Genomic DNA, 21,702 nt, shown 5'->3' with positions numbered 1-21,702 from the left:
ATCAGTGTCAAGCGCATCTCAGCCGATTAGGGCCAAGAATCTGTTTAATCTGCTTGCTTATGAAACACAGATTTATAGGGCATTAGTTTATGCTTTAGTTCAGCTTTAGTTGTTCGTTGTGCGGGCGCTCGACAAACTTGTTTCAGTTTCATTTATAATCAAATATTCGCCACTCTGATGACATCATTGTTCTCGTACTCGTATATTAACTGTCTAAATGTGTGTCGGTGTGTGTTTTGTTAATTATAATTTATTTGTTGCTTTTACCAACTCTAGGGCAACCTTGAAAATCAGCAGCAGCAACAGCAACAGCAGATTAGTTGTTTATTTTGAAAATGCAAATCATAAGTCGTTGATCACTTTGTAGATTCGCCATTCAATGACTTCATTTGCAGCCCTCTTTTGCAAAGTTGTATGTATGACGTCAATGCAATTTTAAGTTGGGGCTACGACCTGCAGCCATATGTCAGTCATTTGCCATTGAATCCACTGTCTCTGGCAAATGGTCAATAAAGATAAAAATTGAATTACCAGATCCCTTCGATAAGACGCACTGCGGATCCCCAACTCTTTCCGGGTAATCACCCATTTCTTATTTATTATGGTTGGGACCTCTTGAGAGAGTTTGCACTACATATTTGCAGAGCGATTGAGGCCTTCTCCGTCATATAGCGTCATTTCTATTTTCATAAAGCCTTTGGGTTTGCTTTTTGTGTGCGTTTTTTCCTTTTTTTTTTTTGTTTTCACTTAACTATACATATGTGCTTCGTGTGATTTGTGTTCGTCGGTGCGCGGCTGATAAAAATGTATCCTTGTGTGCGACTGAAAGAACTGAATCTAGTGAATGAATTAATCAAATCAACAAACAGAGTAGTATAGGACGGTTTCAAGGGCCGATTAATACTAAAAAGTCCAGTGACGGCTACCGTAAAATTGTAGTGTTCATGTCTTTTGACAATCTTGGAAGTATTTTTACTTGCTTTATCGCCGGTGACTTTATCAAGCGGCCATATCAAATCACGCTCACGCATGCCATAAACATTCCACAAAAAAAAAAAAGTTAGAGACTCCACGGCAACTTCAAAGTGACGCGTCTGCCAACAAATCTTGACTCGTAAATTTCTAATTGCTTTTGTCACAATTAAATCTCGCGCAGTGCATTCAAGAAGCCCCTAAGCCAACGAAACAAATACCAATTGCTGACTATGACTTTGTCGAACTGAACCAAACGAAAGCCTTAGACATGCCTCAGCATAGATCGGGTCGCAAGGCGACTAAAACCAAATCCAAAACCCAAACCACGACTGTCCAAGTGGCAGAGGAAAGTGACTACGACTTTGCGTTCGAGTTTCAGGTAATACTTCATCTATCCTCCCCCATTCCCTGCCGCCCAGTTGTATCCCCTCGCAAAGATTTCAACGAACCGAGTTTAATTTGCCAGTTGTGCCCAGTTGTTAACTTTTACTAACCGAAATTGCTTTCATTTTGGCATTTAGCAATACGCTGAGAGTCTACAGAAACCGCTCAAGACCTTTAGGGTTGACTTCAGTGCGGGCAGCGTGCCAACTGGCGATGGCTACGCTGCGCGCCAGGAGGATCTCTACACCACTACCTACAGCACCACACAGTAAGTAAATATATCTAAGTATATAATATATAGGAAGTGGATATTATTCTCCAGAAAGAAAGAATTTTACTGCATTCTGAAATTCAAAAATGTTTCATTTAAATCCACAGTTTCATTTTATGCGATAAGAACTATTACAAATTTTGAGTTATAGAACTATGAATAATCCGCTATTTATATTTCTGGTCATACATTCCTTTATTTAATCCAATTTATTTCTTCTCTAAATTTGTGCTTAAATAAAATAATAAACTTTCCAATCGAATTCTTTCAGAATCAGCTCAACGAAGACAACGAAAAGCTCTACGAAGAGCGTCTACAGCAGCGATGGCTTGGACGCCGCTAGTCAGGAGGTTAGCACTGCTAGCCTGCCTCAATCGCAGATCCAATTCAACGAAATCCGTACGCTCAAGCGCTCTCAACAGCTGGGTGGCCATTCCGTGCTGGATATAGCCGGAATACGCGATCCGCGTACGGGTCGCGTTCTGACCATCGGAGAAGCCATCCAGCTTCGCATTCTGGACGTACGCACCGGTGAGATGCTAGTGGGTGATCGCCGTATCACGCTGGAACAAGCTGCCGACCAAGGACTGATCGATTTGCAACTGGCAAAGCAATTGCTTGAGCCCGGTGCCGGCCGAGATGCCAGCGGACGGGAGCTGTCGCTCCTGGAGGTTATTCAGCGCGAGATTAGCGAAGCGGAATCCGGTTACGAGACGGCCGAGAAGCGGATCAAGGTAAACAACACGGTCACCGTAGAGCAAACCTCCGGAGAGCTGGGCTCTCCCGAGAATCCACGCAACATTGCCGACGCCATTACTGCGGGGAGTGTGGACACCAAGACCGGCCTGTATCGCGTCAAATCCGGACAGACGATCAGCCTGGCGGAGGCCTACGAGCGTGGCTACCTCATCCGGCACGAGTCGGTGACAATCAAGTCGAATGCGCTGTGCCTGAGCGATGCGATTGCGCATGGCCTGGTCGATGGCGCCGGCTGGATAGCGGATCGCAATTCCGGCGACAAGTTCCGACTGGATTCGGCCATTGCCAATCAACTAATAGACGCGAGTGTGCGCGAAGTGGTGGACGCGAAACGCGATACGAAGATCACACTGCAGGAGGCACTGCAGTCGGGCGTACTAAATGCCAAAACGGGTCGGTACGTGAACGAGGTGACCAAGGAGAAGTTAACCTTCGCAGAGGCGCGCAACCGTCAGTTGATCGTGAAACCGTACACGCTAAAGGACATCTGCGATCTGAACCTGCTCGATAAACAGGCCCAGATCACGAGTCCCATGCGCCGCGAAAAGTTGAGCATCATGCAGGCCATCGAGGCTGGTGTACTAGACGGTAATTTGCTCAAGTGTATCACCAAACGTAAGGGTGAATTGGTCACCCTTCAGGAGGCCATTGCCGACGGCATCGTGTTGCCGGCCGAGTGCAAGTACCGCGACTTTATGACCGGTGAGCTGATCAGCATTCCGGAGGCGGTGGAACGCGGTCTGATTAGCTCGGTGGCGCAGCGTTCGATCTTCGATATTGACGGGTTCAAGGATCTGAGGAGCAATGACTATGTAAGCTTTAATGTGGCCCTCTCGCGCGATCTTTTGCGTCGCAAGAGCACGGGCTTTGCCTTAGAGACGGGTAGGGATAGTCTGGTGCCACTAGAGGTGGCTGTTAGTGAGGGACTGGTGCGCCAGGAGGTGTACGAGATGTTTAGCCGTGGCATTGGTGTTCAGAATGCCAGTGGTAAGGAGCTTAGCGTCTTTGATTTGGTCTATCACAATCTGATTGACCCGAAGACTGGTTATCTTTTGGATCCCAAGACCGGAGAGACAGTGCCCCTGGACACCGCCATCGAGCGGAAGTTTATCACTCCCGAGGGTGCTCTCCTACTAAGTAGTTTGCTCAATATCACTTTGACCACGGAAACGGTGACGCGGACGATCAATCGTTATGTGACAATCAGGGCTGGTTCCCAGGAGCCAGTCGACAGCGTGTTGCTTACCTTCACGGAGGCAGTGCGTCAAGGTTTCATTGACGAGGAGAGGCAACTCTTCAAAGATCCCAAAACGGGCAATATTTACTCAGTACAGCAGGCCCTCAACTACGGCTTGTTAGTTCCCGATAGCAATCAGACAGTTCCGGAGCCAACAAATAGGAAAAAAACAAAATCCACTATTACCATTGTGACCAAGCAAATCATACCGGAAGCAGAGCCCATCAAGCTAAACACACAGCACACCAAGTACGTTGAGAAGTCGGTGGAGATTCCCATTTCCCAGGAATTAGTAAAGCCGCATCGTGTGGTCTCCGAATTTATTAACATGGAAAAGTCCAGCTATATCGAACAAAACGTAACGGAGCGTCAGATCATGGAGCTGCCCCCAGGAGGATGGCGACTAAAGGACGCCATTGAGCAGCGCCTGTTTAATCCAGATACGGGAGTATTCCATGTGCAGGGCACAGATCGATTGGTTAACTTTGAGGAGTGCATCAACAAGCAGATTATTAACAATCTATCGCTCTCCGTAATTGATCCCAGCACTGGCGACAAGATCTCCGTGCAGTCAGCCTTTGAGCGTGATATCTTGGACAGTTATGGCAACTATACGAATAGCCGGAAACAGGTGCAGGGCATGCGCAGTGCCATTGACGAGGGTAAGATCATTCTGGAAACTGTCCCGACTACGAGAGGCGCCAACCAAAAGACAATTCTTCGCATTACTAAAGTAAACAACATTCCGGATGTGTTGGAGGTTTCCACGCCCCTAAAGGATGCCCCGCCCAAGTTTGTCGAAGTGCTCACCTGCCAACGAGAGCTCGCCTCTCCAGAGCCCCTGCAAATTGCGCCGGGCGCCATCTATGATCCGTCCACTGCCCTAGTAATCTTCACGCAGACCGGAGAGACTGAAAATATCTTCGATGCCGCCCGTCAGGGTCTGGTTGACGAGCACCTAATCAAAATTGTGGATCCGACAACCAAGCAACCCATTTCCGTTACCGAGGCGATAGCGCGTTCTATTTACGATCCAAAGACAGCAACTATTCTTGATTCCGAGGGTCAGCCGGTGGACTTGATCACGGCAACTAAACTGGGACTATTGAGTGTGGTAGGTGCTCCATTGGTTGCCGCCGAAGGAGCCCTAAGAACTGTACGTTTCGTCACAGATCCACGAACTGGTGAGCAAATTCCAGTGGAGGTGGCCTACGAGCGAGGCATTGTCTCCCGGGATCAGTTGCATCGCGGAAGGTCCTTTGACAGTGAACCGTCAACGGTCGAGGACAAAGTTGTAGTCCTCCAGAGAATGCGCAAGGTCATTCTCAAACCGAAGGATGCTTTACGAAAGGGAATCATCGACGAGGAGACCTGTGAAATACTTGAAAACACGAGGAACTTCACTAATCCCAAAGGAGAGGTGGTTAACATAACTGAGGCACTGAACACCGGTCTAATTGATGGACGACGTGGTCAGGTGATCGATCCCCAAAACAATAGAGTCTTAAATTTGAGGCAAGCAGTGGAACAGAAGATTATTGATTCCGAGCAGACTAACCATATTCTCATGCCGTTGGCCAAGAGCCTATCGGTGCCGCGTCTGGCAGACCAGGGACTAATTGATCCACAAACTCAGACTATTGTCCATCCGGAGAGTGGTTATCCCCTGAGCATTCATGAGGCCATAGTATGTGAGGTCTTGGATCCGCATTCGAAACTGCATAAGCCCGAAAAGTGCACACTAGAGGAAGCGATCACCAAGGGCATTATTAATGCCGATGATTCCACATTCAGCTATAAGAACAAGACACTCAACATTACTGAAGCCATTGAAGCAAAGCTTTTCGATCCCAGTTACGATCAGCAAAAATCGAAGGTGGAAATTCCGCCGGTGGGTATGATATTCCCTGTTGCTGTGGAAAAGAGCCTTGTGGAACCGTCCAAGCGAGTTGTTCTGCATCCAAGTACAAAGAAAGCACTTCCAATCAAGCAAGCCATCGAGGAAAACTTTATCATGTCCATTCCCTACTCACCCAAGCCAGATGCAATCGAGGTGGTCACTGCCATGGAGCGAGATCTCATCGATGTAGCTGCCCAAACACTGACTGTACCGTCCACTGGTGAACGTATACCTCTACGACAAGCAATGGAAAATGGTGTTCTGGTGGTTAAGAATCTCTCAGATTTTGTGATTACCCAAAAACCCATTCCCAAAACGGAGATCATGGAGACGGTGCGTGCAGTGCACACGGTAACTACTAAAACCATTGAGCTTATGCAAGGCTACGTCCTCATTTCTAACAATGAAGTGCAGAACGTTAATACCGGTGAGGTGTGCAGCTTGGAGGAAGCTAAAGAGCTGGGAATTCTGCGCGAAGAATCCACAACGCGGGAGACAAAAGCAGCGGCCGGCGAAAGTCCGGAATCGATTCCTGCCGTTGTTACCAGTGGCGATCAAACTGTTGTTGTCGAAGAGCGCACCCAGACAGTGGTGGTCAGTTCGGATACCCGCAAGCAAGAGATGCAAGTGGTCAGCACGACGCAATCCACCAAGGACACATCCGTTCCAAGTGTAAGTGAAATCGATACAAAGGGCAGCAAGGAGCCATCGAAGACGTTGCAAAATGTAAAAGATGCCGCCAAATTGGGTGCACTGGGCGTAATCGCAGCTCCTGTACTGGCCGGAGGCGCCATCGTAAGTGGCGTTAAAAGTCTTATCAAATCTGTGAAATCTCCCACGGAAGATGCCAAGACCACTGCAAAACCAAAGGAACCTCAAACCAGCTTCATTGAACAGGAGCGCCGTAACGAGCTACAGCCGCAACAAGTGCCAAGTGAGGTGGATAATCTCCTCAGTGAAACGGAGAATTTTATCAGCTCTACGACTGCCAACTTTATTGCCAACGAAAAACAGCAGGATAAGCCGGATACGCTGCCACAGGAAAGCAATCTGCCCTTGGAAGTTGAATCAACAAGCACTTTGACCACCACAACAGTAACAACAATTACTACATCAAGTACAACGACGGAGACCGGAAATCTGGAGCCAGTTGTGGTAGAAGATGTCTCGACCACAGTTAAGGAGGATGCAGTGGTGGTTAAGCCCAGTAAAGTGCCTGAAGATAAAACAGAGGTTTCTAAAATAACTGAAACCATAACCACCGTGACTTCCAATGAAAAAGATACAGTACCAGAAAAGATATCACCAGAAACAGCTTCCGAGGAGTCAGCAAAGAAGGATCCAGTGGTAACAAAAGACACAAGTTCCAGGCCAGCTGAAACGGAGTCATCTCCCAAGCCTGCTCAAAAGGAGCTAACTCCCGAGCCAGCGCAAAATGCAGAATTCGTTGAATCTGTTAAAAAAGATCCAACTCCTGAACCGGATTACAAGGAGAACATTACCGAGCCAGCACAAATCACACCAAAGGAACCATCTCCTGCACCAGCCAGTCAAAACGAACAATCATCTGAACCTACCTCAAAGCCAGAGCCAATGCCCAGAACTGCTAAAAAGGAGGAGATTTCTGAAATTGAGCCCCCCTTCACAGCACCACTGGCTCCATTTGTTGATCAAGTAGAGAAGACCAAGATCACTGAAATTAAAACCGAAATTAAAGAACCTGTTACAAGTTCCCAAACTATTACAACCATTACCACAACGGTAAAAACAGTCGATGAACAGCCCATAGTCGAGGAAATAACTGAGGTCAGCAAATCTGAGAACATTGTAGATGTCCAAGTTAAGGAACCAACCGCCCAAGAACCGATTAAGGAGAAGAAGACGAGCGAAGATACCACCAGGACTGAGCCTACCAATGAAATAGTTATTGAAGAGAGAGTTGTCACTGTCGAAGAGCCGACGATCACAGAAACTACTGTAACAACAACAACTATCACTACAACAACATCTTCAACCGAGGAAACCCTGCCTCAAGAGAATACAGCCACAGTAAAGGAGACGCCTTTAAATGAGCCTGTGCCTTCATCCCCAGCTCAACTTAGAGATATTGAGCAGACAACTAATGATCAAAAGAAGCCGGAAGAAATTGTAGACACCGAAAAGAAAACGACAGAGCCGAAGCCGGTGGAAACTATTCCAACCGAGCCAGTAAGCACATCTGAAACAACAGTGACTGTTACCACCAAGACAACAATTGTTGATGAAGGAAAACTTCATCAACCAAGTGATCTTGTGCAAATTGCTCAACCGCATTCAACTTCGGACAAACATCAATCTCTTGTTGATTTCATTGAGCAGGAGAAGGGCACTCAGCCAGCGGAAAGTGGTAGCAAGATTTTGCAGAATGTGAAGGATGCTGCCAAGCTGGGCGCTCTAGCTATTGTAGGAGCACCAGTTCTTGCGGGCAAGGCTTTGGTTGATGCCCTAACCACAGAAAAGACAATTAAGCCAGAACCTTCCACAACACAAGTTGTGACCCAGACAGTGGAAGAACTACCAACAGAGATAATTACCACCAGCACTGCTACATTAGTTACCGAAGTCACCACTACGACTACCACCACAACGACATCCACCAGTGAGGGCACTCCCGATGATGAGGCACGGGACGTAGTTAAACTGCCTACTGAATTGGTTGAAAGCTCTGTGAAGCGAGAAGTGCCCAGGACACTGGCCATTGGCGATGCCATCTCCCAAAAGTTGATTAGCCCCGATGAGTGCCAGGTGATCGTAGATGGAGAACAGCAGTCGCAGACCGTTTCCACGCTACTCAAGGAGGAGCAGCTGAGCCCATTGGACGAAGTACAGATTATCGACGACAAACTAATTGTTTTGCAGCAGGTGTCTTACCTGGTAGACGCAGACACAGAACTGACGCCACAGAATCTGTATGAACTTAACATCTACGATCCCGAGAATCAATACTTTATTGATCCTAGTACTGGCCAGAAGATTTCCTTCCATACGCTGGTATTTGACATGAATGTTTTTAACCCGGAAACTATTTTGGTGAAGAACTTTAGTACCGGCAAATACGAGACTCTCACAGCAGCCTTGGAGCGTCCACTTCTGGACAGGCACACGGGTCACATGGTGGATCCGAAGACAGGCAAGAAAATCCCATTTTTTGAGTGCGTTGACCGCCAATGGATTATCCGAGCCAATCCCGAAGAGCAAAAGCCATCGGGCATCGAGAACGTGACAATTGACACACAGACAGGACAGGTGGTGCTTGACGATGGTCGGGTTTGCTCCATTGTTGAGGCCATCAACAGTGGCAAGCTGGACATTCAGTCGATATCGGTGCGCGACCCAGTCAGCGGTGAGGTGATTCCACTGCGTATGGCAATTGAGTTGGGGGTGGTAGACATGCAGGCGGGCACAGTGATAGACATTCAGACGCTCAAAGAGATTCCCATGGAGCTGGCCTTCCAGCTGGGCTTCCTAGTGCCCGGTGCACGCAAACCCATTTCCCTGGAGGCTGCCGTACGCAAAGGTCTCTACGACCCCGAGACGGGAAAACTCTTCGACTCAGAGAGTCAAAACCAGGTCGATGTTCAGAAGTCGATTGAAATTGGTTTAGTTGACCCGAAGATCTCATTGATTGTGGATACTGTCACTAAGAAGGAAGTCAAGCTGGATTGCGCTATCGAAGATGATTTGGTGCTGCCCGCTACGGGTCAAATCAAAGACAACAAGAACAACACTCTGGTGCCCTTCGATGTAGGTGTACAACAGCGTTTGCTGAAAACCGACAACGTCACCTGGAGCTTGCCAGAGTTGCTTCAGCGCGAATACTACACGCCCAGCACTGGCAAGGTTCTTAATCCTGTCACCGGCGAGGAGATCCTTCTTCAGCAAGCTATTGAAATGGGCTTTGTGGAGCTAGAAACGACTTTAGTCAAGGATGTCGATCATGATAAGATTCTGCCGGGCAAGGAGGCGGCCAAGGTGGGTCTTCTGGACACTGTTCGCGGAACACTAAGCTCGCCCAACATTAGCCTCGACGAGGCTTTCGTAAAGGGCTACCTTATAAGCACGAAAAAGCCGCTTTCCCTGGTCGATTGTCTGCTGCGTGGTCTTTACGATCCTTCGACAGCAAAGTTCACCATCGACGACAAGCAGTTGGACCTGAAGACCGCCATTGCCCAAAAGCTCATTAATCCCGAAGAGCTGGTGTTGCTTGACCCCAAGACAGAGTCTATTATTTCCATTACAGAAGCGATCGCAAAGGGTTATCTTGATCCGATTGAGGGATATGTGATTAACCCATATGCTTCTACCAAACTGTCCCTCCACGAAGCCCTGGAGAATCGCATTCTCATCCCGCCCAAGCGAAAGCGCAGCTTGCCCGATGCTGTCTACCGCGGTCTTTACGACCCCAAGACTGGTCAATTTAGCAACACGGTGACCCGCGAGAAGCTCACAACTGAACGTGCCATTCGTAGGGGCATCCTCGATCCCGATTCGACGGTCGTCAATGTGGGTTCGGGACAGATCATTCCATTTGGGGTGGCCACCGAGACTGGAATCGTGGACAGTAAGCATGGTACGGTGAGGGATGCCGATGATCACCCGATTGACTTTAAGGAAGCATTCGATCGAGGTATTTTGGTCGAAGCCAAGAAGCCTCTTCGTCTTATTGAGGCAGTGGTTAAGAATGTCTACGACGAGGTGGATGGACACTTTGTCGATCCGAAGTCGGGCGAGAAGCTGAACTTTGCCGAGGCCTTAAACACGAATTTACTGGACGAGCATAGTGTGCAGATCAGAGACTTCAAGACTGGTCTGTACAAGCAGCTGAACCTTACACACGCTAAAGACACCGGCATTATCGATGCCCAAAATTCCAAGCTACTGTATAACAACCAGACAATGACCCTTAAGCACGCCTTTGATATTGGAATCCTAATGGATGTCAATGCGCCCATCAGCATCCAGCGAGCAATTCATCAGGGACTATTCGACGATAAGACCGGAAAGCTAAGCGATCCTAGAACTGGTCGCCAGATTACATTACTCGAAAGCATGCGCAGTTTCGTGGTTAATCCTCACCTGCCCTGCTACTTCGATGAGCAGACAGAACAGATGTACACTCTTAGCGAGACCTGTAGAAATGGCATCATCAATAGAAGGGAAGGTGTCTTCCGGGAGCCGGGAAGCAATTCGTTTGTTCCTCTGGGCGAGGCCCTAAGCCTGGGTCTCATTGTGGACATTGAGAATGCCGGTTTTGGTCTGTACGAACTATTGTCGATGGGCTTCTATGACCCTTCCACACGTAAGGTTCTGCATCCAGTCACAAATCGCAAGCTTAATCTCAACGAAGCTTGCGTGGAGGATGTAGTTAGCCTGTCATCCAGCTTAGTCAAACACCACGAGACCGGCAAGTACCTTCGGTTGGCCAATGCTATCAAGGAGCAGTTAGTTGATGACTCTAGGGGTTGTTACAATCTGGGTAACGAACAGTTGGATCTCCAGGCGGCTAGGGCCAGGGGCTTAATTGTTTCCAATCGTCGCCTCCTCAGCCTTGAACTCGTGTTGCGCCAACAACTTTATCGCCCCGAAACAGGCAAATTCTGCGATCCAACAACGGGTGAATATCTAGACCTAATCGAAGCCATCCATTCGGGTTTCATAGACCCCGCGACTACCGTATTCAAAAACCAGCTTACTGGTAAGGAGTTACCGCTAACAGAAGCTATTGAGAATGGTGATATTGATGTGTCCAAGGGTAGAGTATTTGATCCCAAGTCTAAGTCAGCTTATAACTACGATGTGGCACTCTCGCGCGGAATCCTGGTCACCATTACTCGACCACTAACCGATCGCAATGATGTGGTGCGTCGCCAGGATAGCGTCGAATTACTAAATCAAACACCCGTGAGCGTTGTGATTAGCAAACCGCGTGAAATGTCTCTCGAGGAGGCCATTCGTTACAACATAATCGATCCCAAGACCGCGCTCGTTCGCGATTTCGATAGCTTTAAGTTCCTGCCTTACTCGGTAGCCGTGGAACGCGGTCTCGTGGACACCACCAAGCGCACACTCGTGGATCCAAAGGCCCTGTACTTTGCCTTCGATCCCACTTTAATAGTTTACGTGCGTGAACCGGTCACCTTTGACCAGGCGGCCGAGTCCAAGTGTCTAGACTTGCAGACCGGACTGCTGACCTATGTGCCAGCGAGTGTACCTGGATCCGCAGCAGCGGCATCAGCCAGCGACGATAGCGCAAACGATTCGCTGACTGTCATCGAAACGCCCAAGGTATACACGCTCAAGGAGGCCGCCAGTGCGGGCGTGGTGGATCCCGACTCGGCCCTAGTCAAGGACTTGGCCAAGGCCAAGCTGGTCCGATTGCCAGAGGCCTTCCGAAAGGGCCTAATGGATGCCAACAAGGCGAACGTGCTCAACACCCAGACCTCGAAGCTCTGCACCCTGCAAGAGGCCTACGAAAGTGGCCTGATCTGCACGCCTAAGCGCTCATTCGGTTTGCTAGAAGCCATCACCTTTAATTTGTACAACCCAACCAATGGCTGCCTAGTTGATCCCTTCCAAATGCATCCAGACATCATCCGGCGCCGCAAGTTCACGCTGGCCGAGGCCATTGGCTCAGGTCTGGTTGATCCATCGTCGACAGTGGTGCGTGACCCCAGCACTGGGGTCATTGTCCCACTGACGGCTGCCATTAGCAGTGGGCTAATCGATGCCTCCGAGGGACGCCTGACCGACGCCAATGAGCCGAAGAACAACATCGACCTAGTGAAGGCCGCCGAGAAGGGTCTGCTCCTGCCGGCAGAACAGAGGGTAAGTCTCAGATCACTTGAGGTGTACTCTTTCAATTTCTATCAACACCGATCTCGAAACCGGAATTGCGAATGCAAGAAATTACTGAATTACTGCAAGAAATTACAGCAAAATTATTCTAATTCTAAATTAAAAGCTTTGTTCGTGGCATGTTTGGTATTGTACTATCGATATTGATTTCGATTATTTTTGAGACATTTTGATCAGCGCGCTGTCTTTCTATTTCTTTCTGTCTATCTCTGTCTCTACCTTAATCTCAAATTCTATATCATCAGACTAACCAAGATGTGAGCTTTCCACAATGAAAATGAAAAAAAATAAGAATCATTCTGCAAATTTACTTTGCAAATCATATTTATTATTATTTTGCAAATCTCTTATATTGCAGCGCATGGCATTCAGTTTTATGTTCTATATATCGTATTTTTCGCTGAGATCGCTTTAAGTTCTCAAGCGACAGCAGCCACAAATAATGCAATCAGAGTCAGCAAGTACATCACAGATCACATCCAACAAACATGCATCCATAATTATCGTACTCCATCGATCGCGCTTTGTCAAGCCGAAGAGCAATGCGTTATGTCTCATACTCCTCCGCATAAATGACGTCGGCAATAGGACACCATATGCAATACTCTATATACTCAATATTCTATCGATTTGTCTATAACACTAGCATACGAATCTCTCTTCATTCGAACTCGCACTCATCTATTTCTTGTTATTTCTTTTCCCTATATCCAATTGTATCCCAGGCAGTATATTACGTAGGATCGGATCAATTTTTAACTGACTCTAATATGCGGTTAAAAACTGATCTGACTGAGTTAGTGGGATTTTCCCGAGAATACCCCACAATTCACTAGTCTCTATTTAGCTCTTAGTTTTGGAGTAAGGTTACATATCCTTTTTCAGCCCCAATGCAATAGCCAAGGCTTTAGTTATTATTTTTAAAATCTTGTTTAAATACCAATTTTCTACCTATTTTCAGCATACATATATAAATATTTTTTACATATTATTTCGTTTGCAGTTTTAATTTGAAAAATAAACCCAAACCACAATTAACACTAACCAATATAAAAAATCCAACAAAACGAAAACAAACCAAAAACAAAAAAACAAAACCATTAAACCGTAGTTAGTGCATACTAAAAGTAAAACAACTCGTAGTTGCTAGTCCCCAGTAGTGCTCGTTACCCAAAGTAGTGAACCTTGGTGCTTGTATGTCTATATTATTGCTTTGGTTTATGTTAACTGCCTATATACTTCATTGTATCTTAATGCTTGTTATAAAACCGCTTTGCCCTAAGTCTTTGCCTTGCAATCTCTTCGACAAACAAATGTGTTTCTTCCAGCTATGTTTGTGTTTTATATATATTTTGTGTTCCATTTATCTATTGACATATATACAATATCTATGAAATCTCTATATGAATCCCTTTATAGCGACCCGTATCGAGCTAAGAAGTCATTTCTTTTCTTACCAGTTTTCTAATAATTTGTTTGCTTTGCCCTCCCCCACCCATAATATGTCACATATATAGCAAGCAGTATTCGAGAAGTTCAACATGTGCGAAGAGAATGTCAACGATCTGTTGAAATGGGTCACCACTGTGGAACAGAAAATCTCAAGTGTCGGCGGACCTCGTGAAAAGATCGATGAGTTGCGCAACCAGATTAATGCCCTCAAGGTTGGTACTATTGATTAATATACTTTGCAAAATTAAAAACAATATATTCCTTGTTTAAACAGCAAATCAAGGATGAGATCGAGTCTCAGCAGCGACCAGTAGCCACTTGTTTGGAGCAAATCCGTCAGATCGTGCTCACCGGTGGTGATGTTTTGTCTGCCCCCGAAGTGACCACTCTGGAGAACTCCGGCCGGGAGTTGCGTTCGCGTGTTGATCGTGTCAACGATCGCACAGTGCGTTTACTCCGGCGCTTGGAAGCCGGTCGAGATGAGCTCACGAAACTGCGCAGCGAATTGGATGTATTCTCCGATTGGTTGCAAGTCGCCCGACGCACTTTGGAGGACAAGGAACGCTCCCTGTCCGACCTGACCCGCCTGCCCTCTCAGGCCGATTCGGTTCGTGAGTTTGTCAGCGATGTGATTGGGCACCAGGCCGATCTGCGGTTCATCACAATGGCTGCACAGAAGTTTGTGGACGAGAGCAAGGAGTTCTTGGCCATACTGAACGACTTCCGTACTTCACTGCCCGAACGCTTGCCTCATGTGGAGCCACTGTCCAGTGCCGAGAGTCCCATACGCCAAGAGGTATCGCTGGTCTCGGCGCAGTACAAGGATCTGTTGAACCGTGTGAATGCTCTGCAAGATCGCGTCTCCGGTTTGGGTGGACGCCAGCGGGAGTACCAGGATGCATTGGACAAGGCCAACGAGTGGATGAGGAGTGTGCATCCGCGTGTGTCGCGCATTATCTCTGAACCGATTGCCGGCGATCCTAAGGGAGTGCAGGATCAGATGAACGAGGCCAAGGCTCTACACAATGAGCTGCTTTCCAGTGGTCGTTTGGTGGACAATGCACAGCAGGCTCTTGATAATTTGCTGCGCAGCCTTGGTGGCCAACTCAGTCCCATGGAGGTCAATCAGTTGGAACTGCCTATTGCCGATCTGAAGAACAACTACCAGCAGCTGCTGGATAATCTGGGCGAGCACTGCAAAACTCTGGACAAGACTTTGGTGCAATCGCAGGGCGTGCAGGATGCCTTGGACAGTCTTGTGGGATGGGTTAACCAGGCCGAGGATAAGTTCAAGATGAATCTGCGACCCGCCTCGCTTATCAAGGAGCGTCTGCAGGAGCAGATCCGCGAGCACAAGGTTCTGCTAGCCGATCTTCAATCTCACCAGGCCAGCATCGACAGCGTTCAAGTCTCGGCCAAACATCTGCTTGCCAGCGCATCGAATGCCCGCATTGCCAAGAAGGTGGAATCGAATCTAAACGATGTGACCGTCAAGTTCGAGAAGCTCTACGAGAAGGCCAACAAACGTGGTGAATTCTTAGATGACGTTTACAACCGATTAAGCCGGTATCTGGATGAAATCAGCACCGTGGAGCAGCGTATGGCCAGCTTACAGGAGGCTCTAGATAGCCGCGAGACAAGCCTGCTTTCAACTGAAGAGTTGGCTCGCCGCATGAACGAACTGTCGCGTGACAAGGACCAACTGACTCCGCAGTTTGAGGATTGCGTGCGCAGTGGCAAGGATCTAATTAGCCTGCGGGATGTTACCGATACTGGAGTTTTGCGCGATCGCATTAAGGCACTGGAATCTCAGTGGCGCAACATTAACATCAGCATCGATGAGCGCGCCAAGCTGTCCAAGCAGAAGGCCGAACAACAACTGGCCTACGAGGGACTGAAGGATCAGGTCCTCTCCTGGCTGGCCAGCACTGAAGCGCGAGTTAACGGCCTTCCGCCGGTAGCAATCGATCTGGACAGAATTAAGCAGCAGCACGACGAGCTGAAGCCCATATGCAAGGATTACCGCGACTATGCACCAACTATTGACAAAATTAACGATATTGGAGCACAGTACGATGCCCTGATCCGTCCAGAGAGTCCTGCCCGCAAACGCTCCACTTATAGTCCGATTAAGCGGGCCAGTCCGTTGCGCCGCATGTCCGGAGACGCTAGAAGCCCCAGCCCCACCAAGGGAGGCATCCTGTCGCCACTATCGACTGGTTCCAGTGGATTCGGTAGCCGCAGATCCTCCCAGGATGGTTTCCAGCTGTCTGAGCTATCTCCGGTGCAGCAGCAGCTGAGCGAGATCAACAATCGCTATGGGCTGATTGGCGTGCGCCTCAATGACCGCCAGCATGAGCTGGACAACCTGAGCGAGGAGCTTCGCAAGCAGTACGAGAATCTGAAGGGACTAGCTCAGTTCCTGGAGCGCATTCAGCGTCAATTGCCCAAGGAGTCCGTATCAAACAAGGACGAGGCCGAGCGCTGCATTAAGCAGGCGCGCAAGATCCTCGAAGACATGTACGAGAAGCAGAGTCTTCTTGACACCACCAAGGCTCAGGTGAAGGATATCCTCCGCCGCAAGTCGGATGTGCCCGGCGCCGAACAATTGCGCCAGGAGAACGATAGCATCCAAGAGAAGTGGAAGAATCTCAACGACATCTGCAAGAATCGCATTGCCTTCTCCGAGAAGCTGCGTGACTTTTTGGACACCCATGGAAATCTGAAGAGCTGGCTGGACAGTAAGGAACGTATGTTAACCGTGCTGGGACCCATCTCTTCCGATCCCCGTATGGTCCAGAGCCAGGTGCAGCAGGTGCAAGTGCTTCGCGAGGAATTCCGCACTCAGCAACCCCAACTGAAGCATTTCCAGGAGCTCGGACATGATGTTGTCGACCATTTGGCAGGCACACCCGATGCCCAGGCCGTCGAAATTAAATTGAAGGACATTCTGGGCAAGTGGGATGATCTGGTTGGAAAGCTAGACGACCGTGCCAACAGTTTGGGCGGTGCGGCTGACAGCTCCAAGGAGTTCGATGCTGCTGTCAATCGTTTGCGTGAGGCTCTGCAGAACATTAGCGATAATCTGGATACTTTGCCCACGGATGGCGATCACCAGGAGAATCTCCGCAAAATCGAGAACCTGGAGCGACAGCTTGAGGGTCAACGACCGCTGTTAGCCGATGTGGAGCAATCCGCCGCCACTCTGTGCAACATTCTGGGTGATCCCGCCTCGCGCGCTGATGTCAACTCTCGTGTCGCAGCTCTGGAGAAACAGTATTTGGCCCTCCAGAAGAAACTGGATACCAAGAAGGCAGAAACAGAGGCTTCCCTCCGGGATGGCCGCCACTTTGCCGAGAATTGCTCAAAGACTCTTGGTTGGTTGGGCGGAGAGCTCTCCAACCTGACCGACAGGCTTCTGGTCTCTGCGCACAAGCCAACACTTCAGCACCAGATCGACACCCATGAGCCGATCTATCGTGAGGTAATGGCCCGTGAGCATGAGGTTATTATGCTAATCAACAAGGGCAAGGATCTAACCGATCGTCAGCAGGATCGTGGAGTTAAGCGTGATTTGGATCGCATCCAGCAGCAGTGGGAGAAACTGCGCCGTGAAGCCGTCGATCGCCACACCCGACTGCAGACGTGCATGGAGCACTGCAAGAAGTACTCCCAAACTTCGGAGACTTTCCTGGCCTGGCTGCGTACCGCGGAGGATAAGTTGGCTGATCTTACACCCGGCTTGTTGTCCAAGGCAAAGCTGGAGACGCGTCTGCGTGATCTGCAGACCTTCCGTAGTGAGGTTTGGAAGCATTCTGGAGAATTCGAAAACACCAAGGGATTGGGAGAGACATTCCTCACCAGCTGCGACATCGATAAGGAACCCATTAAGGCAGAGCTTCAGGACATCCGTGATCGTTGGGAGAGACTCAACAATGATCTGATTGCCCGTGCTCATGAAATTGAAAACTGCTCTCGTCGTTTGGGCGATTTTAATGATGAGCTGCGAAACCTGGATCATTCTTTAGGTCGCTGCGAGGATCGACTTGCTGCACACGATGCTCTCGGTGGAGCTGCCAAGGATCCCAAACTTTTGGAGCGTGTTAAGGCCATACGCGAAGAGCTCACTAATTTGAGTAAGCCTTTGCAGTCACTTAAGGCTCTGGCCAAGGATATCAGTGCTGAGGCTAGGGCTGCTGGCGGAGATGCTGACCATTTGACCAGTGAAGTCGATGGTCTGGCCGACCGTATGTCCGAGTTACAGGGTCGCCTGGATGATCGCTGCGGAGAACTGCAATCTGCAGCCACCGCAGTGTCCCAATTCAACGAACAAATGAAGAGTTTGGGCATTGATCTGAACGATCTGGAGACCGAGATTGAAAAGCTTTCACCGCCCGGCCGCGAAATCAAGATTGTGCAAGTGCAAATCGACGATGTTGGCAAGATCCAAAACAAATTGGATCGCCTTGTGGGTCGTTTGGAGGATGCAGAACGTGCAGCTGATGTTTTGGTAGATGCAGGATTCGCTGCAGACACCACCCAGACCCGTGAGCAAATCTCCACGCTGCGAAAGACGTTGGGTCGTTTGGACAACCGAGTTCGCGATCACGAGGATAATCTTCATTCCACTTTGAAAGCACTTCGCGAATTCTACGACAATCAATCTCAAACTCTGGATGACATTCAAGACGTGAGCGATGAGTTCAAACGCATGAAGCCCGTGGGTTCGGAGTTGGATCAGATTCGCCGCCAGCAAGAGGACTTCCGCAACTTCAGGGAGCGCAAGGTAGAACCACTGGCCATCAATGTGGACAAGGTAAACGTTGCTGGCAGAGACCTAGTGCGTTCGGCTGGCAGTGGTGTTTCCACCACGGCCATTGAGAAGGATCTGGAGAAGCTAAACGACCGCTGGAACGATTTGAAGGAGCGAATGAACGAGCGCGATCGCCGTTTGGATGTGGCTTTGCTGCAATCTGGAAAGTTCCAGGAGGCGTTGGCCGGTTTATCCAAGTGGCTCAGCGACACCGAGGAAATGGTGGCTAATCAGAAACCGCCTAGCTCCGATTACAAGGTGGTAAAGGCACAGCTGCAGGAGCAAAAGTTCCTCAAGAAAATGCTTTTGGATCGTCAAAACTCCATGGGATCTCTGGCCAACCTCGGCAAGGAAGTTGCCAATCACTGTGAACCCGGTGAACGTGCCTCCATTGAGAAACAGTTGAACGATTTGATGAAGCGATTCGATGCCCTGACCGACGGAGCCGAGCAACGTGAGTTGGATCTTGAGGAAGCCATGGAGGTGGCTAAGCGATTCCATGACAAGATCAGTCCATTGGAACTCTGGCTGGACAACACGGAGCGATCTGTTAAGGCAATGGAGCTGATACCTACTGACGAAGAGAAGATCCAGCAGCGTATCCGCGAACACGACCGTCTACACGACGAAATTTTGGGAAAGAAGCCCGACTTTTCCGATCTTGCCGATGTCGCCGCCCAGCTGATGCATTTGGTTAGCGACGAGGAAGCCGTTAATCTGGGTGAGAAGGTGCGAGGTGTGACTGAGCGGTACACAGGATTGGTGGATGCCAGCGACAACATTGGAGCTTTGCTAGCCGAATCACGCCAGGGATTGCGTCACTTGGTCTTGAGTTATCAGGATCTGGTGGCCTGGATGGAAAGTATGGAAGCGGAGCTGAAGCGCTTCAAGTCCGTTCCCGTGTACGCCGAAAAGCTGCTGGAACAGATGGATCATCTACTGGAGCTAAACGAGAACATTGCCGGTCACGCTTCGAATGTGGAATCTACTGTGGAATCCGGAGCCGAGCTGATGAAGCACATTTCCAACGATGAAGCTATCCAACTGAAGGACAAGTTAGACTCCCTGCAACGTCGCTATGGCGACTTGACCAACCGTGGTGGAGATCTGCTGAAGAGTGCACAGAATGCTTTGCCATTGGTGCAGCAATTCCATGAAGCTCACAACCGTTTAGTGGAATGGATGCAAAGTGCTGAAGCTGCTCTTGCTCCCAGCGAGCCGCGTCAAGCTGATGTGCTTCGCCTTGAGGGTGAATTGGCTGATATGCGTCCAATTCTGGACAGCATCAATCAAGTGGGACCCCAGCTGTGTCAGCTCTCTCCGGGAGAAGGTGCTGCCACCATTGAGAGCATTGTGACCCGAGACAACCGTCGCTTCGATTCCATTGTGGAGCAAATCCAACGCAAGGCGGAGCGTCTTCACCTGAGCAACCAGCGCGCCAAGGAAGTGACAGGTGACATTGATGAACTGCTTGAGTGGTTCCGCGAAATGGACACAACTCTTCGCGAAGCCGATCTTCCTGCCATGGAGCCCAAGTTGGTGCGTGCCCAATTGCAGGAGCATCGTTCCATCAACGACGACATTTCCAGTCAGAAGGGACGTGTACGAGATGTTACGGCGGCCTCCAAGAAGGTGCTTCGTGAGTCCCCACAGAGCGAGAACACCGCCACTCTTCGTGAGAAATTGGATGATCTGAAGGAGATCGTCGACACTGTTGCTCAATTGTGCAGCGAGCGTCTGGGCATCCTGGAGCAGGCTCTGCCCCTGTCGGAGCATTTCGCCGATTCCCATCAGGGACTCACCGCCTGGTTGGATGACATGGAGCAGCAGATCTCGCGATTGAGCATGCCGGCTTTGCGTCCTGACCAGATCACTCTGCAGCAGGACAAGAACGAACGTCTTCTGCAATCCATCGCGGAACATAAGCCACTGCTAGACAAACTGAACAAGACTGGTGAGGCTTTGGGTGCATTGGTGGCCGATGATGATGGTGCTAAGATCAACGAGATTTTGGACACGGACAATGCCCGGTATGCCGCACTCCGCTTGGAACTCCGTGAACGGCAGCAGGCGCTCGAGAGTGCTCTGCAGGAATCCAGCCAGTTCTCCGACAAGTTGGAGGGCATGCTGCGTGCTCTGGCCAACACCGTGGATCAGGTCAATCAATTAGATCCCCTGTCCGCTCTTCCGCAGAAGATTCGTGAGCAGATCGAGGATAATGATGCTTTGATGGACGATCTGGACAAGCGACAGGATGCTTTCAGTGCTGTGCAGCGTGCGGCCAACGATGTTATCGCTAAGGCTGGCAACAAAGCTGATCCAGCTGTGCGTGACATTAAGGCCAAGCTTGAGAAGCTGAACAACCTCTGGAACGATGTGCAGAACGCCACCAAGAAGAGAGGCAGCTCGTTGGACGACATCCTAAGCGTAGCCGAACCCTTCTGGAAGCAACTGAACAGCGTGATGAAGACCCTAAAGGATCTAGAGGAGACACTATCTTGCCAGGAGCCACCAGCGGCCCAGCCCCAGGACATCAAGAAGCAACAGGTGGCGCTGCAGGAGATCCGCCACGAGATCGACCAGACCAAACCAGAGGTCGAGCAGGTGCGACGTCACGGCAGCAACCTGATGAACATGTGCGGCGAGCCCGACAAGCCAGAGGTCAAGAAGCACATCGAGGACTTGGACAACGCGTGGGACAACATCACGGCGCTGTATGCCAAGCGCGAGGAGAACCTCATTGATGCCATGGAGAAGGCCATGGAGTTCCACGAGACACTGCAGAACCTCCTCAAATTCTTGACCAAGGCCGAGGACAAGTTTGCCCATCTGGGAGCCGTGGGTTCGGACATTGATGCCGTCAAGCGACAGATTGAACAACTCAAGTCGTTCAAGGATGAAGTCGATCCGCATATGGTTGAAGTAGAAGCATTAAACAGGTAAGGCCTTCTATATATATATATATTCTTATTCAATCGAATCTATTTAAATTTAAAAATCTAATGTTCCATTGCCGT

General features: G+C 49.3%; 1 protein-coding gene across 21 annotated transcripts in view; it reads left to right on the top strand.

Moving 5' to 3' along the window:
- The window catches only part of LOC6734375 (microtubule-actin cross-linking factor 1), a 75,984-nt gene that overhangs the window by 43,768 nt on the left and 10,514 nt on the right, over nucleotides 1-21,702 (top strand). For 11 of the 21 annotated variants that reach the window (XM_039291781.2, XM_039291779.2, XM_039291776.2 and 8 more), the window contains 4 exons: nucleotides 1,497-1,627; nucleotides 1,902-2,364; nucleotides 13,938-14,084; nucleotides 14,147-21,624. In XM_039291781.2, coding sequence (XP_039147715.1) covers nucleotides 1,497-1,627; nucleotides 1,902-2,364; nucleotides 13,938-14,084; nucleotides 14,147-21,624 — 8,219 coding nt within the window. Of the gene's footprint in view, nucleotides 1-1,156; nucleotides 1,355-1,496; nucleotides 1,628-1,901; nucleotides 12,391-13,937; nucleotides 14,085-14,146; nucleotides 21,625-21,702 lie in introns of those variants that run through there. The other 10 variants (XM_039291759.2, XM_039291760.2, XM_044922574.1 and 7 more) reach the window with 4 other exon arrangements.

Source organism: Drosophila simulans, chromosome 2R (assembly GCF_016746395.2).
Source record: "Drosophila simulans strain w501 chromosome 2R, Prin_Dsim_3.1, whole genome shotgun sequence".
Lineage (NCBI taxonomy): Eukaryota > Metazoa > Arthropoda > Insecta > Diptera > Drosophilidae > Drosophila > Drosophila simulans.
Note: the sequence above shows the minus strand (reverse complement) of the source record. Positions and strands in the feature narration are given on the sequence as shown.